Source organism: Canis lupus, chromosome 14 (genome assembly GCF_011100685.1).
Source record: "Canis lupus familiaris isolate Mischka breed German Shepherd chromosome 14, alternate assembly UU_Cfam_GSD_1.0, whole genome shotgun sequence".
Lineage (NCBI taxonomy): Eukaryota > Metazoa > Chordata > Mammalia > Carnivora > Canidae > Canis > Canis lupus.
The window spans coordinates 1,778,834-1,792,549 of NC_049235.1; the positions used below are offsets into that span (position 1 = coordinate 1,778,834).

General features: G+C 34.5%; 1 protein-coding gene across 1 annotated transcript; it reads left to right on the plus strand.

The window, feature by feature from the left end:
- Positions 1–10,968: 10,968 nt before the first annotated feature.
- On the plus strand, positions 10,969–11,907 carry OR2T24 (olfactory receptor family 2 subfamily T member 24). The gene is given in 1 exon segment (NM_001388539.1): positions 10,969–11,907. A coding segment is annotated over 1 exon segment (939 nt).
- The last annotated feature ends 1,809 nt before the right edge of the window (positions 11,908–13,716 follow it).

The window sequence follows — 13,716 nt, forward strand, 5'->3', positions numbered from 1 at the left end:
GTATCAATTTTTAAGAGGAAATATCACGTGATAAGACTTTACCTTTTTATCTTTGTGCTTGTTTATTAAAAAATAAATTATTTTATGTATTATAGATATTTTATCATAGAATGAGAGCATGGAGAGTGATATGCTCATTATTATGTCTTACTATAGCTATTCTGATGAACAGAACATGTATATTATTTAATGACATAATGGCTACTAGTCACCTATAAGGTGCTAAAAACATGCTAATATTTATGAAAGATATTTTGCCCATTTAAAAATTTGCAACATGGACATAAAGGAGGGCATGTGTTGAGAGTAGCACTGGGTGCTATACCCAACTGATAAATTATTGAAGACTACATTGATGTAGTATGTGTTGGCTAATTTAATATAAATAAATAAATAAATAAATAAATAAATAAATAAATAAATAAATAATAAAATTTAAAATTTCACTGTTTACTAATTAATTTTTATTAAAACAAACTAAAGATTTGCTATACTATAGAGTCCTAAAATAATCTTGGTAATCATTAATCTATTGGTCTTTAAAAGAGTGAATTTGTCAGGAAAACACAAATGTCACATAAATATGAAAGAAGTCATTTGCATACACATCTAATTCTATTACCTTATATACTTACACATAAAGGAAATGGAGAGCTTGAGACTTTAGTGAAAAGATAATCCCAGAAAAAAAATTCTCCATACTTTATTTTCAGATAAGTTCATATGCCTAAGAGTAATTTTGGGCAAGAGATTTATTTTTGCAAGTCTTAATTAACCAGTTAGATAAGTACCCAAGTAATCAGTTAATTGAATAAGGTAATTAATTTGTTAATAATTTCATCAGGTAATAAGTTAACCTATCATCAACATTTAAGGATATCTGATTACTAGTAACAAAATGCTAAAGCCTTCAAATAAAACAATATTTTACATAACTCAGGGTTATATTCATCTATGAAATTAGTTTTTTTAATGCACACATTTAGTTAAAATCAACATTTTGTAAGTGCATATTAGGTATAAATATTAACTATTGAGAGGTCTCCAAACTGAGACAAATTCCCTGTAATTATGAGTATACATTATGATAACATGACCAATATGGTGGTAAATGTTCTGGAGCAGTATCTGTGTAGCTGGAAGCATGGCATATTGAAGCCATGTGGTTACACACATGTAATATTGATAAATAAAGGCAATTTTATTTCCTCCAATAACAAAATGAGTAATAATAGTTTTACATTTAGTTTGTGTATTTTTAAAATTAAACAATCTCATCATGACATTGAAGTAAATCTTGAGATTTACTTCATATATAAATATATGTGAGAAACAAGAAAAAGTCATAATTAGCCATAAGAATATTGGCTAAAATACATGACTATGAGGCTTTTTCAACACAGAAAAACTTAAGCATTGGAAAACTGGGGAGGCATGGTATTTTCCTGTCTGTCTCTCTTTCTCTTTTAATTCAATTAGCCAAAATATGGTACATCATTTGTATCAGATATAGAGTTCAACATTCACCAGTTGTATATAACACTCAGTGCTCATCACATCACATGCCCTCCTTAATGTTCATCACCTAGTTATCTCATCCCCCCACCCACCTCTCCTCTAGCAACCCTCAGTTTGTTTCCTAGAGTTAAGAGTCTCTCATGGTTTGTCTCCCTCTCTGGTTTCTTCCCATTCACTTTTCCCTCCCATCCCCTATGATCGATAATTGTCTTTCTGTGATTGACTTATTTCACTCAATATAATACCCTCTAGTTCCAACCATGTCAATGTACTTGGTAAGATTTCATCCTTTTGATGGCTGAGTAATATTGCATGGAATATATACAATATATATTATAATTTAATCATGGCATTAAGTGAAAAGAAATATATAATATATAATATATATATTATATATATTTATATATATATATATCTCCATCTGTCAATAGACATCTGGGTTCTTTTCACTTAATGCCATGATTAAATTATGTGTGACATACTAACAAGATAAACAAGATAATAGACATATGATGTGTACTGCAATATATCGTTGTTGTCCAATTTACTTGTAACAAAAATATTGTGTCAACAGCAGAGATTATGGTAGGATGAGGAACAAGCACTATCATGGCTACTTAACATAGCCTTGAAAGTCTTACATGCAGCAATTAGACAAGAAAAAAGTTATATAAAAAAAATTGGCAAATTGGCAAGAAGACTGTTACTGTTTTGCAGGTGACATGATGCTACATATAAGAAAGTACTAAAAGACTTCCCAGAGACTTTTAGAACCAATAAATAAATCTAATGTTATTTTAAGGTATGGAATTAATATATAAATTGTATTGTATTTTGTGTGCTAATAATCTCTATCTCTATCAGATAGAGAAATCAGAAAAATGTATTCTATCAAACAGAATATGATATCAAAATAATAAATTTAAGCAAGCTGGTGAAAAACCTGTACATTGAAGACTTTAAGATATTAATGAAATAAAGTACACATGAATAAATGGGGAAAAACATGCTCATAAATTGGTAGAATTAATATTGTTAAAATGCTATACTAATCAAAGCAATCTTACAGATTCAATAACATTCCTACCAAAATAACAATCACATTTCTCAAAGAAAAAAAAACAATTTTAAAATTTGTGTGGGCCACCTGGGTGGCACAGTCAGTTAACTATCTGCCTCTTGGTTTTGGCTCAGGTCATGGTATCAGATTTGTGAGATCCAGCCCCATGTTGGGCTCTGTGATCAGCACATAATGTGCTTAAGATTTCTCTCCCTCTCCATCTGCCCCTCCTCCCCATTCACTCAGTCTATAAAATAAATAAATCTTTAAGAATCAATAAATGAATAAAATTTCTGTGTAACCATAAAAGACCCCAAATATTCTAGAAAATCTTGAGAAAGAAGGTCAATGCCACAGGTATTTTACTCCCTGATTTTATTCTGTACTACAAAACTATACTGGTCAAGTTTGATATAAAAATATTGACATAAAAATAGACACATGGATCAATGGAACAAAATAGCCCAGAAATAAACCCACACATATATGGTTAATTAATTTTGTAATGGAGGCAAGAATATACACTCAGTAAAGACCAATCTTTTCAGTAAGTGATGCTGAGAAAACTGGATGCAAAAGACTAAAACTATAGAACAATCTTACACAACATACAAAAACCAACTCAAAATGCATTTCAAAACTAAATGTAAGGGGCCCCTGTGTGCCTCAGTTACTTAGGCTTCTGCCTTTTGATCTCAGTTTAGGTCTTGATCTCAGGGCTGTGTGTTCATGAGTTCTACCCTGGGTGTGTAACGTACTTAACAACAAAATGAAACAAAAATAACCCAAATTTAAGACCTGAAACCATAAAACTTACAGAAGAAAATATAGGTGATAATGTCCTTGACATTAGTTTTAAAGATGTTATTTTATCCCTCATTCCAAAGGCAAGGGAACAAAAGCAAAAATAAACATATGGGATTGCATTAAACTAAGAAGCTTCTGAGCAGCAAAAGAAACCATTAACAAAATGAATAACCAATCTGAATATCTATATGGAACCAGAAAAGACACCCACTAGCCAAAGTATGCTGAAAAAGAAAACTAAATCTGGAGGCATCACAATTCTGGACTTTAAGATACATTACAAAGCTGTAGTCATCCAGACAATATGATACTGACACTAAAATAAAAATACAGATCAATGGAACAGAATAGAGAATCCAGAAATGGACCCTTGACTCTATGGTCAATTAATCTGCAACAAAGCAGGATAGAATATCCAATAGAAAAAAAGAGAGTCTCTCAAAAAAATGATATTGGGAAAACTGGACAATATGCAGAAGAATGAAACTAGACCAATTTCTTAGAGTATACACAAAAATAAGCTCATAATCAATGAAAGAACTAAATATGAGACAGGAACCCATCAAAATGCTGTAAGAGAAGACATGCAGCAATCCCATTGACCTCAGCCACAGCAATTTCTTGCTAGGCACATCTCCAAAGGCAAAGGAGACAAAAGCAAAAATGAACTATTGAGACTTCATTGGGTTAAAAAGCTTTTGCACAGCAAAGGAAATAATCAACAAAACTAGAAGGTAACCTACAGAATGGGAGAAGATTTTGCAAATGGCATATCAGATAAAGGTTAATGTACAAAATCTATAAAGAACTTATCAAACTCAACCCCCCCCCAAAAAAAAGCAAAACAAACAAACAAAAAAATCTAGCCAGGAAATTGGTGGAAGACACGAACAAACATTTCTCCAAGGAAGACATACAAATGGTTAATAGACGAACAACAAAAAATGCTCAACATTGTTCTTCATCAGGGAAATACAAATCAAAGCCACAACGAGATACCACTTCACACCTGTTAAAATTAACAATTCAAGAAACCACAGATGTTGGCCAGGATACAGAGAATGAGGAACCCTCTTACACTCTTGGTGGGAATGCAAACTGTGGTACAGCCACTCTGGAAAACAGAGTATGGAGGTTTCTCAAAAAGTTAAAAGTTAAAAATAGAGTTAAAAATAGAACTACCCTATAACCCAGCAACTGTACTACTAGGTATTTACCCAATAAATAAAAAATAAATGATTCCAAGGAACTAATGCACCCTGATGTTTATAGAAGCAATGTCCACAAATGCAAAAATATGGAAAGAGGCCGGATGTCCATCAACCAATGAATAAAAAAAGAAAATAGTGGCATAGTTACATACATATACATATGCATGTATACATAGTTACATACATACATATATGTATATGTATATACACATACATATATATATTTCAGTCATAGTTTTATATATATATATATATATATATATATATATATATATATTTCAGCCATCACAAAAAAATGAAATCTTATCCTTAGCAATGATATAGATGGAACTAGGTAGCATTATGCTGAGTGAAATAAGTCAGTCAGAGACAGACAAATGTCATTCAATTTCACTAATATGTGGAATTCAAAAAACAGAACAGATGAACATATGAGAAGGGAAGGAAAAATAAAATAAGATAAAAATAGAATAGGAGGTAAACCATAAGAGTCTTAACTATAGGAAACAAACAGGGTTGCTGGAGGGGTGGAGGGTGGGAAGATGGGTAACTGGGTGATGGGCATTAAAGGGGAGGCTTATGTGTGAGCGCTGGGTTTTATATTCAACTGATTAATCACTAAATTCTACCTCTGAAACTAATAATACACTATATGCTAACTAAATTGCATTTATTATTTCTTAAGATTTTATTTATTTATTCATGAGAGAGAGAGAGAGAGAGAGGCAGAGCCATAGGCAAAGGGAAAAGCAGGATCCCTGCAAGGATCCTGATGTGGGACTCCATCCCAGGACCCCAGAATCACAACCTGAGCCAAAATCAGACACTCAACTACTGAGCCACTTATGCACCCCTAAATAGAAGAACATATTCACAAATTATATTGGATAAAGTGCTAATATTCAAAATATATAAAGAATTTATAAAACTCAGTAACAAATTTAGTCTGATTTAAAATGGATAGTGGTTCTAAATAGACATAGACCCAAAGAAGACAAAGAGGACATAGAAATGGCCAACGGCCACGTGAAAAGGTTTTCAACACTACTAAATATCAGGGAGATGCAAATCAAATCCACAATGAGATCTCATCTTCACTTGTCAGAATGTCTATTATCAAAAAACAAGAAAGAAAAAGTTGGTAAGAATGTTTGCAGCAGCAATGTCCACAATAGCCAAACTGTGGAAGAAGTCTCGGTGTCCATCGAAAGATGAATGGATAAAGAAGATGTGGTTTATGTATACAATGGAATATTACTCAGCCATTAGAAATGACAAATACCCACCACTTGCTTCAACGTGGATGGAACTGGAGGGTATTATGCTGAGTGAAGTAAGTCAATGGGAGAAGGACAGTGTATGTTCTCATTCACTTGGGGAATATATAAAATAGTGAAAAGGAATAAGGAGGAAAGGAGAAAAAATGAGTGTGAAATATCAGAAAGGGAGACAGAACATGAGAGACTCCTAATTCTGGGAAACGAACTATGGATGGTAGAAAGAGAGGTGGGCAGGGGGTGGGGGTGACTGGGTGATGGGCACTGAGGGGGGCACTTGATGGGATGAGCAGTGGGTGTTATTCTATATTTTGGCAAATTGAACACCAATGGGCTTGATCATTTTAATTACTGACTTTGACAAAGTTTAATATCTTAATAATGCATTATGTAATCTCACTCATCAAATATTTAATAAGTGGTACAAGTATCACATTAATTCACTTCTTGGTGTGTTTTTAAATCATTTCTTTTCATGGTTATATATTATATTTGCTTTTAGTTGATTTTCTCTTATCTTAATTTTTCTTTAGCAATTTCTTTATTTTAGAAGGAGAGTGAGATGAGGGGGAGGAACAGAGGGAGAGGGAGACACACTATTTAGCAATCTCTACATTTAGTGGTGGAGCCAAATGATGGGCTTGATCCCATGGTCCTGGGATCATGACTTGAGCCATAAACCATGTTACAAGGCTTACTGACTGTGCCACCCAAGTGCCTCTGTCTCATTTTAATTTTAGTGAATCACAGCTTGTTAAAAGAATGTAGGAATATGGGAATCTTTAAAATCTTTGAAAATTAAAAAATTTTGTTATTCAAAGATTCAAATTTATGCTGGTCTTCTATACTTATAAGATAGTATTTTTAATAAAAGCTGTCAATAGGACACACCCCTTAACTGTTGACACTGATCTGAGGAAGTTTGATGCTGCCAGAATATAAGAGGCTTTCTCCTCCAGAACAGATGTCTTAGGATGACCCTGTTCAAAGAAGATACAGATCCAGCTTGTTGAAGTCATCATTTTTATCTTTGTGAGTAGGTCTTTCATAGTCATTTCTAATATCTAGTAATTTTTTATCAATCCTGAACTCTAGAAAATCCAAATTTGCATTACTTTCTCCATGTAGTTTTACCAATAAAATTACATGCTTATCTATCCCACAATGTGAAAAACTAAAAGGTATGCTAGCTGACACAAACATTGGGTAAAACCCATGCAATAACTTCTCAATTCAGTTACATAACTGATTTAGCTGTGATCATATTATTGTTAACAGAACCTATTGACTGATCATCCCAATATTCTGAGGAAAAATTATGATTTTGTGTTATGTTTGGGCAATGGGGATCAGAAAAATATGGAAGGAATATTATCGATGTGCTGTAAATTTTCTGTGACTATACTGAGAAAATGAAAAGGAATATTTATACTCCTCTGTGCCTTCTATTATCATTGAAAATATTTTGCAATTTAAAGACATACAATGTCATCATCATTGGTACTAAAGGACTGAATACAGAAAAATTGATAGCTGTTTTACACCAAAGAGAAAAAAAATAATCAGACTACTACATTTTGCATGTCTTAGACTATTCAAGGTTTAACTTTCTCTCTTCCACTTAATTACATTTAAATATTTTATTTATAGGATGAATTAATTTCTCATCTGGATTTCCAAACACTTTGAATACATAGTCAGTTAGTTAGGAATAATCCTATAGAATCCTCTTTGTGTAGATGTACTAATATTTTAATTAAGAACATTGTGTCTCTTGTGTAATACTGAAAGAATAGTTAAGAAATTTATTTTTTTAATTTTTTAAAATTTATTTATGATAGAGAGAGAGAGAGGCAGAGACACAGGCAGAGGGAGAGGCAGGCTCCATGCACCGGGAGCCCGACGTGGGACTCGATCCCCGGTCTCCAGGATCACGCCCTGGGCCAAAGGCAGGCACTAAACTGCTGTGCCACCCAGGGATCCCAATAGTTAAGAAATTTAAAACAAAAATAATTTAACATTATTATTTCTTGAAAAAAATATAATTTTCTATCAGTGATTTTATTAATTGATGTCTTTAATTGATTTTCTGGTAAATACTATAAACCAATAGCATGTTGAATAGACAATTAGTTCTATGACGGTGAAAATTTATACATATATTTCACCTTAAAGTAATGCATAGATAATGCCTAAATCCATTCAAAAGTTAAACGCTAATATTTCCAAATTAAAAAGAAACCCAAAATTATAAACATCAAAAGAAAAGGTATCATGACAAAAAGTATTTGATAAATTAAATAGTAATTTTAACTTCTGTAATGACTAAATTAATCTTCCTTACATATGTGTAAAGGGAAAAGAGAAGCTCAAATTTCTGTATTATTAAGCTATATTTGTTCACATTATAACAATTTTAAAAAATCTCATTAAAGTTAAATTTAAATATAAAGCTGAAGTGAATGAGAGCACTCAAATGTCTATAGATGGATGGAATTAATAAAGAAAATGTTACGTATACATAGAAAGGAATATTTCTCACCTTAGAACAGAAAGAAATTCTGACACATGTTATGACATGAATGACTTTTGAGGACATGATGTTAAGTGAAACAAGCCAATCCCAAAAGATAAATTCTGTAGAATTCCACTAGACTCAAGATCTTATAGTAATCAAATTTACAGAGCCAGACTAGAAAAATGTTGTTTTCTAGTTTCCAGGGACAGGGTGAAACAGGAAATCATTGCTTAATGGGTACAGAGTTTCTGTTATGGATTATGAAGAGTCCTGGAGTTATATATTGGTCATGGTTGCAGAATAACATGAATATACATAATGACACTATAATGACATACATTTAAAAATGTGTAAGATCACAGCAAAAGTTATTTTAGGAAACTTACCCAACACTCTGCAGTTATTAAATTACCGATTGACTTTAAGCATATGTTTAGTTTTATCGTTATTCAAGAATGAGAAAGTTTAGAATAATGGAAATAAGGCTTCAAATCAAAGAAAAGAGTTAGGGTGGTTTTGAGGTTATTCACAAAAGCAATAAAGATATCCATAATTAGGTAGTTATACAGTTACTAGGTGTGCAGGATGCAAGTTTTGCTGATATGGGCGTGTGCAAATAACAAAGTTTTAGGAAATGCAGTTAGGAGGAAGTATGTGTCCAGAGTATTTAAATTTGAAACAACCCACTAAAACCCTGAACTAGAATCCTTCTAAGACAATAATTATTCTGAAGCAGTGGAGTTAGGGATTGAATGAGATTTTTGCCCTGTCTTTCTCTGTTTTGATTAGCATTCCAATATTGGAGTCATATGGAATTTGCAGATAAATTGAATGACGATAGAAGAGGTAGATTCCTGACATCCAATTTCATTATTGAATTAGAATGTATCTTTGTGAATGAATTAGATTATTTATTTCTTCAAGTATGATCCCATTCATTCAATATGTGTAAACAGTTTCAGTATTAGAAGATCAGGGATGAAAATCACTTAGGAGATTTAGATTCTCTTGAGAATGAAGAAGAAATGAATTTATTTCTGTATTGGGTACTAATACGTTTTATTTTCACATTTCCCCCAAAAAGATCATGTATCTGTGACTTTCAGGAGAAACAGTATCATTACACAAAATCACTTTATATAGTTAATAAAATGTTGCATATAGTATCATAGTCTTGCTTTGGAGAACATATTTTTAAAAAGATTTTATTTATTTATTCATGAGAGAAACAGAGAGAGAGGCAGAGACACACACAAGGTGGAGGGAGGAGAAGCAGGCTCCACACAAGGAGCTCAATTTGGGACTCCATTCTGGGAATCTGGGAACACACTCTGAGCCAAAGACCAAAGCTCAACCGCTGACCCATCCAGGTGTCCCGGGGAACATATTCTAAGAAGTCAATTATTATATTCACTTTGTAACTTGATAAAATCAAAGGAAAAACACTAACAATTCCAAATTAAGTTAGGTTAATATCTACAGAATAATGTCTTATTTTTTTAATTCTTATTTTTATTTTATTTTATTTTTTTATAATAAATTTATTTTTTCTTGGTGTTCAATTTGCCAACATAAAGAATAACACCCAGTGCTCATCCCGTCAAGTGCCCCCCTCAGTGCCCGTCACCCAGTCACCCCCACCCCCCCACCCTTCTCCCCTTCCACCACCCCTAGTTCATTTCCCAGAGTTAGGAGTCTTTATGTTCTGTCTCCCTTTCTGATATTTCCCACACATTTCTTCTCCCTTCCCTTCTATTCCCTTTCACTATTATTTATATTCCCCAAATGAATGAGAACATATAATGTTTGTCCTTCTCCGATTGACTTATTTCACTCAGCATAATACCCTCCAGTTCTATCCACATCGAAGCAAATGATGGGTATTTGTCATTTCTAAAGGCTGAGTAATATTCCATTGTATACATAAACCACATCTTCTTTATTCATTCATCTTTCGATGGACACCGAAGCTCCTTCCACAGTTTGGCTGTTGTGGACATGGCTGCTAGAATAATGTCTTCTACTTCTGACACTTGAAAATATGACTTCTCTTATTTGGAAAGAAAAAAATGCCTTCCCAGATTAATCAATGTAAGAAAAATTATCAGATTTTGGTAGGTTTAAATAAATTTTTTGTGTTATATATACATATTCCTCATTAATAAGTGCCTAGCTTTTATATTTCTGAACACATTAATTTAATTCAGCTACTAAGAATGTTGATTATTCATAATAAAAGCAAATACAAACATAAAGGAAAAGGTGAATAGTTTACTTCTTCTGCATGATGTTGATATCAAATAGTACAAGATATGCTGACAACTTACACTCAATTTATCATGAAATTTTATTGATGATACCATTTAAGCAAATAAACTTGAGAAAAATTATTTAAAAGGTAGAATTAATTTTATCCTCAAGTTAAAAACCCTGCAAATCACTGATGAAGGATTCTAAATAGATTTCAACACTTTTGAGCAAATGATTTTCATGAAAAATGTAATTGAAATAGAACACTGTAAATGATGAAAACTATCAAATATTTCTTCATTTGCAGAGTTATTCCTTTCTGAAATCATGAACATCTGGAACACCACCTCAGATTTCATTCTCCTGGGACTCTTTAACTACACAGAAGCCCACCTATTTCTCTTTGTGATGATTCTGACAATTGCCTTCAGCTCCCTGGTGGGCAATGCCCTCATGATTCTCCTGATTCACCAAGATTTCCAGCTCCACACACCCATGTACTTCCTACTGAGTCAACTCTCCCTCATGGACATGATGCTGATCTCCACCATTGTGCCCAAAATGGCAGCTGACTACTTGAGTGGCAAGAAGTCCATCTCCCCTGCTGGCTGTGGGCTTCAGATCTTCTTCTTCATCACTTTGGAAGGGAGCGAGTGCTTCCTCTTAGCATCCATGTCCTATGACCGCTATGTGGCTGTTTGCCACCCACTGAGGTACCCCGTTCTCATGAGCTGGCAATTATGCCTGAGAATGACCGTGGGGTCCTGGTCCCTGGGGGCAGCTGATGGGCTCATGCAGGCTGCTGCCACCCTGAGTTTTCCATTCTGTGGTGCACATGAGATCAATCATTTCTTCTGTGAGGCCCCCACTCTGGTGCGTTTGGCTTGTGCTGACACGTTTGTTTTTGAGTATGTCATGTATATCTGCTGTGTATTAATGCTGCTGGTTCCGTTTTCTCTCATCCTGATTTCCTATAGTCTCATCCTTGCTGTGGTTCTCCAGATGCGTTCTAGAGAAGCCCGCAAGAAAGCTTTTGCCACCTGCTCCTCACATCTGACTGTGGTGGGACTCTTTTATGGAGCAGCTATTTTTATTTACATGAGACCCAAATCCTACAGGTCAGCTAACCACGATAAAGTGGTGTCAGCCTTCTATACTATCTTCACCCCAGTGCTGAACCCCATTATCTACAGTCTTAGAAACAGTGAAGTCAAAGGAGCCCTGAGAAAGTGTATGGGTCAATGTGCTACCATAAATCATGAGTAAGAGTACATTTGTTTGCACTAAATTTCAAGCTCTTACAATACTGACTGTGTGAGATTTCTGAAAGAATAGTTATATATGCATTATGTCTGTTAATTGTTAACATTTTGCTTTGAAATGCAGGCACAACTCTATATTTACCATTTTTCATGCATAACAATTTATTGTATTTAAAAATTGTTTAACACCCAGGGCTCATCCCATCAAGTGCCCCCCTCAGTGCCTGTCACCCATTCACCCCCACCCCCGGCCCTCCTCCCCTTCCACCACCCCTAGTTCATTTCCCAGAGTTAGGAGACTTCCATGTTTCTTCTCCCTTTCTGATATTTCCTGAAAATGTCAAAGTTACACAGGGCAATTTACACATTTAATGAAATCCCTATCAAAATACCATGGACTTTCCTCAGAGAGTTGGAACAAATCATCTTAAGATTTGTGAGGAATCAGAAAAGACCCCGAATAGCCAGGGGAATTTTAAAAAAGAAAACCATAGCTGGGGGCATCACAATGACAGATTTCAGGTTGTACTACAAAGCTGTGATCAACAAGACAGCATGGTACTGGCACAAAAACAGACACATAGATCAATGGAACAGAATAGAGAATCCAGAAGTGGACCCTCAACTTTATGGTCAACTAATATTCAATAAAGGAGGAAAGACTATCCACTGGAAAAAAGACAGTCTCTTCAATAAATGGTGCTGGGAAAATTGGACATCCACATGCAGAAGAATGAAACTGTACCACTCTCTTTCACCATACACAAAGATAATTGCAAAATGGATGAAAGATCTAAATGTGAGACAAGATTCCATCAAAATTCTAGAGAACACAGGCAACACCCTTTTTGAACACGGCCACAGTAACTTCTTGCAAGATTCTTCCACGAAGGCAAAAGAAACAAAAGCAAAAATGAACTATTGGGATTTCATCAAAATAAGAAGCTTTTGCACAGCAAAAGCAACAAACTCAAAGACAACCTACAGAATGGGAGAAGGTATTTGCAAATGATGTATCAGATAAAGGGCTAGTGTCCAAGATCTGTAAAGAACTTATTAAACTCAACAGCAAAGAAACAAACAATCCAATCATGAAATGGGCAAAAGAGATGAACAGAAATCTCACAGAGGAAGACATAGACATGGCCAACACGCACATGAGAAAATGCTCTGCATCAATGGCCATCAGGGAAATAAAATCCAAACCACAATGAGATACCATCTCACACCTGTGAGAATGGGGAAAATTAACAAGGCAGGAAACCACAAATGTTGGAGAGGATGCAGAGAAAGGGGAACCCTCTTGCACTGTTGGTGGGAATGTGAACTGGTGCAGCCACTCTGGAAAACTGTGTGGAGGTTCCTCAAAGAGTTAAAAATAGACCTTCCCTACACCCAGCAATTGCACTGCTGGGGATTTACCCCAAAGATACAGATGCAATGAAACGCCAGGACACCTGCACCCCGATGTTCATAGCAGCAATGTCCATAGTAGCCAAACTGTGGAAGGAGCCTCGGTGTCCATCGAAAAATGAATGGATAAAGAAGATGTGGTTTATGTATACAATGGAATATTCCTCAGCCATTAGAAACGACAAATACGCACCGTTTGCTTCAACATGGGTGGAACTGGAGGGTATTATGCTGAGTGAAGTAAGTCAATCAGAGAAGAACAAACATTATATGGGTCTCATTCATTTGGGGGATATAAATGGGTCGGAAATATCTTTCATTCTTTTTGAATTCTGACTGCTGAGGCTAAGACTTCCAGGGCTATGTTAAATAATAATGGTGAGAATGGACATTCTTTCTT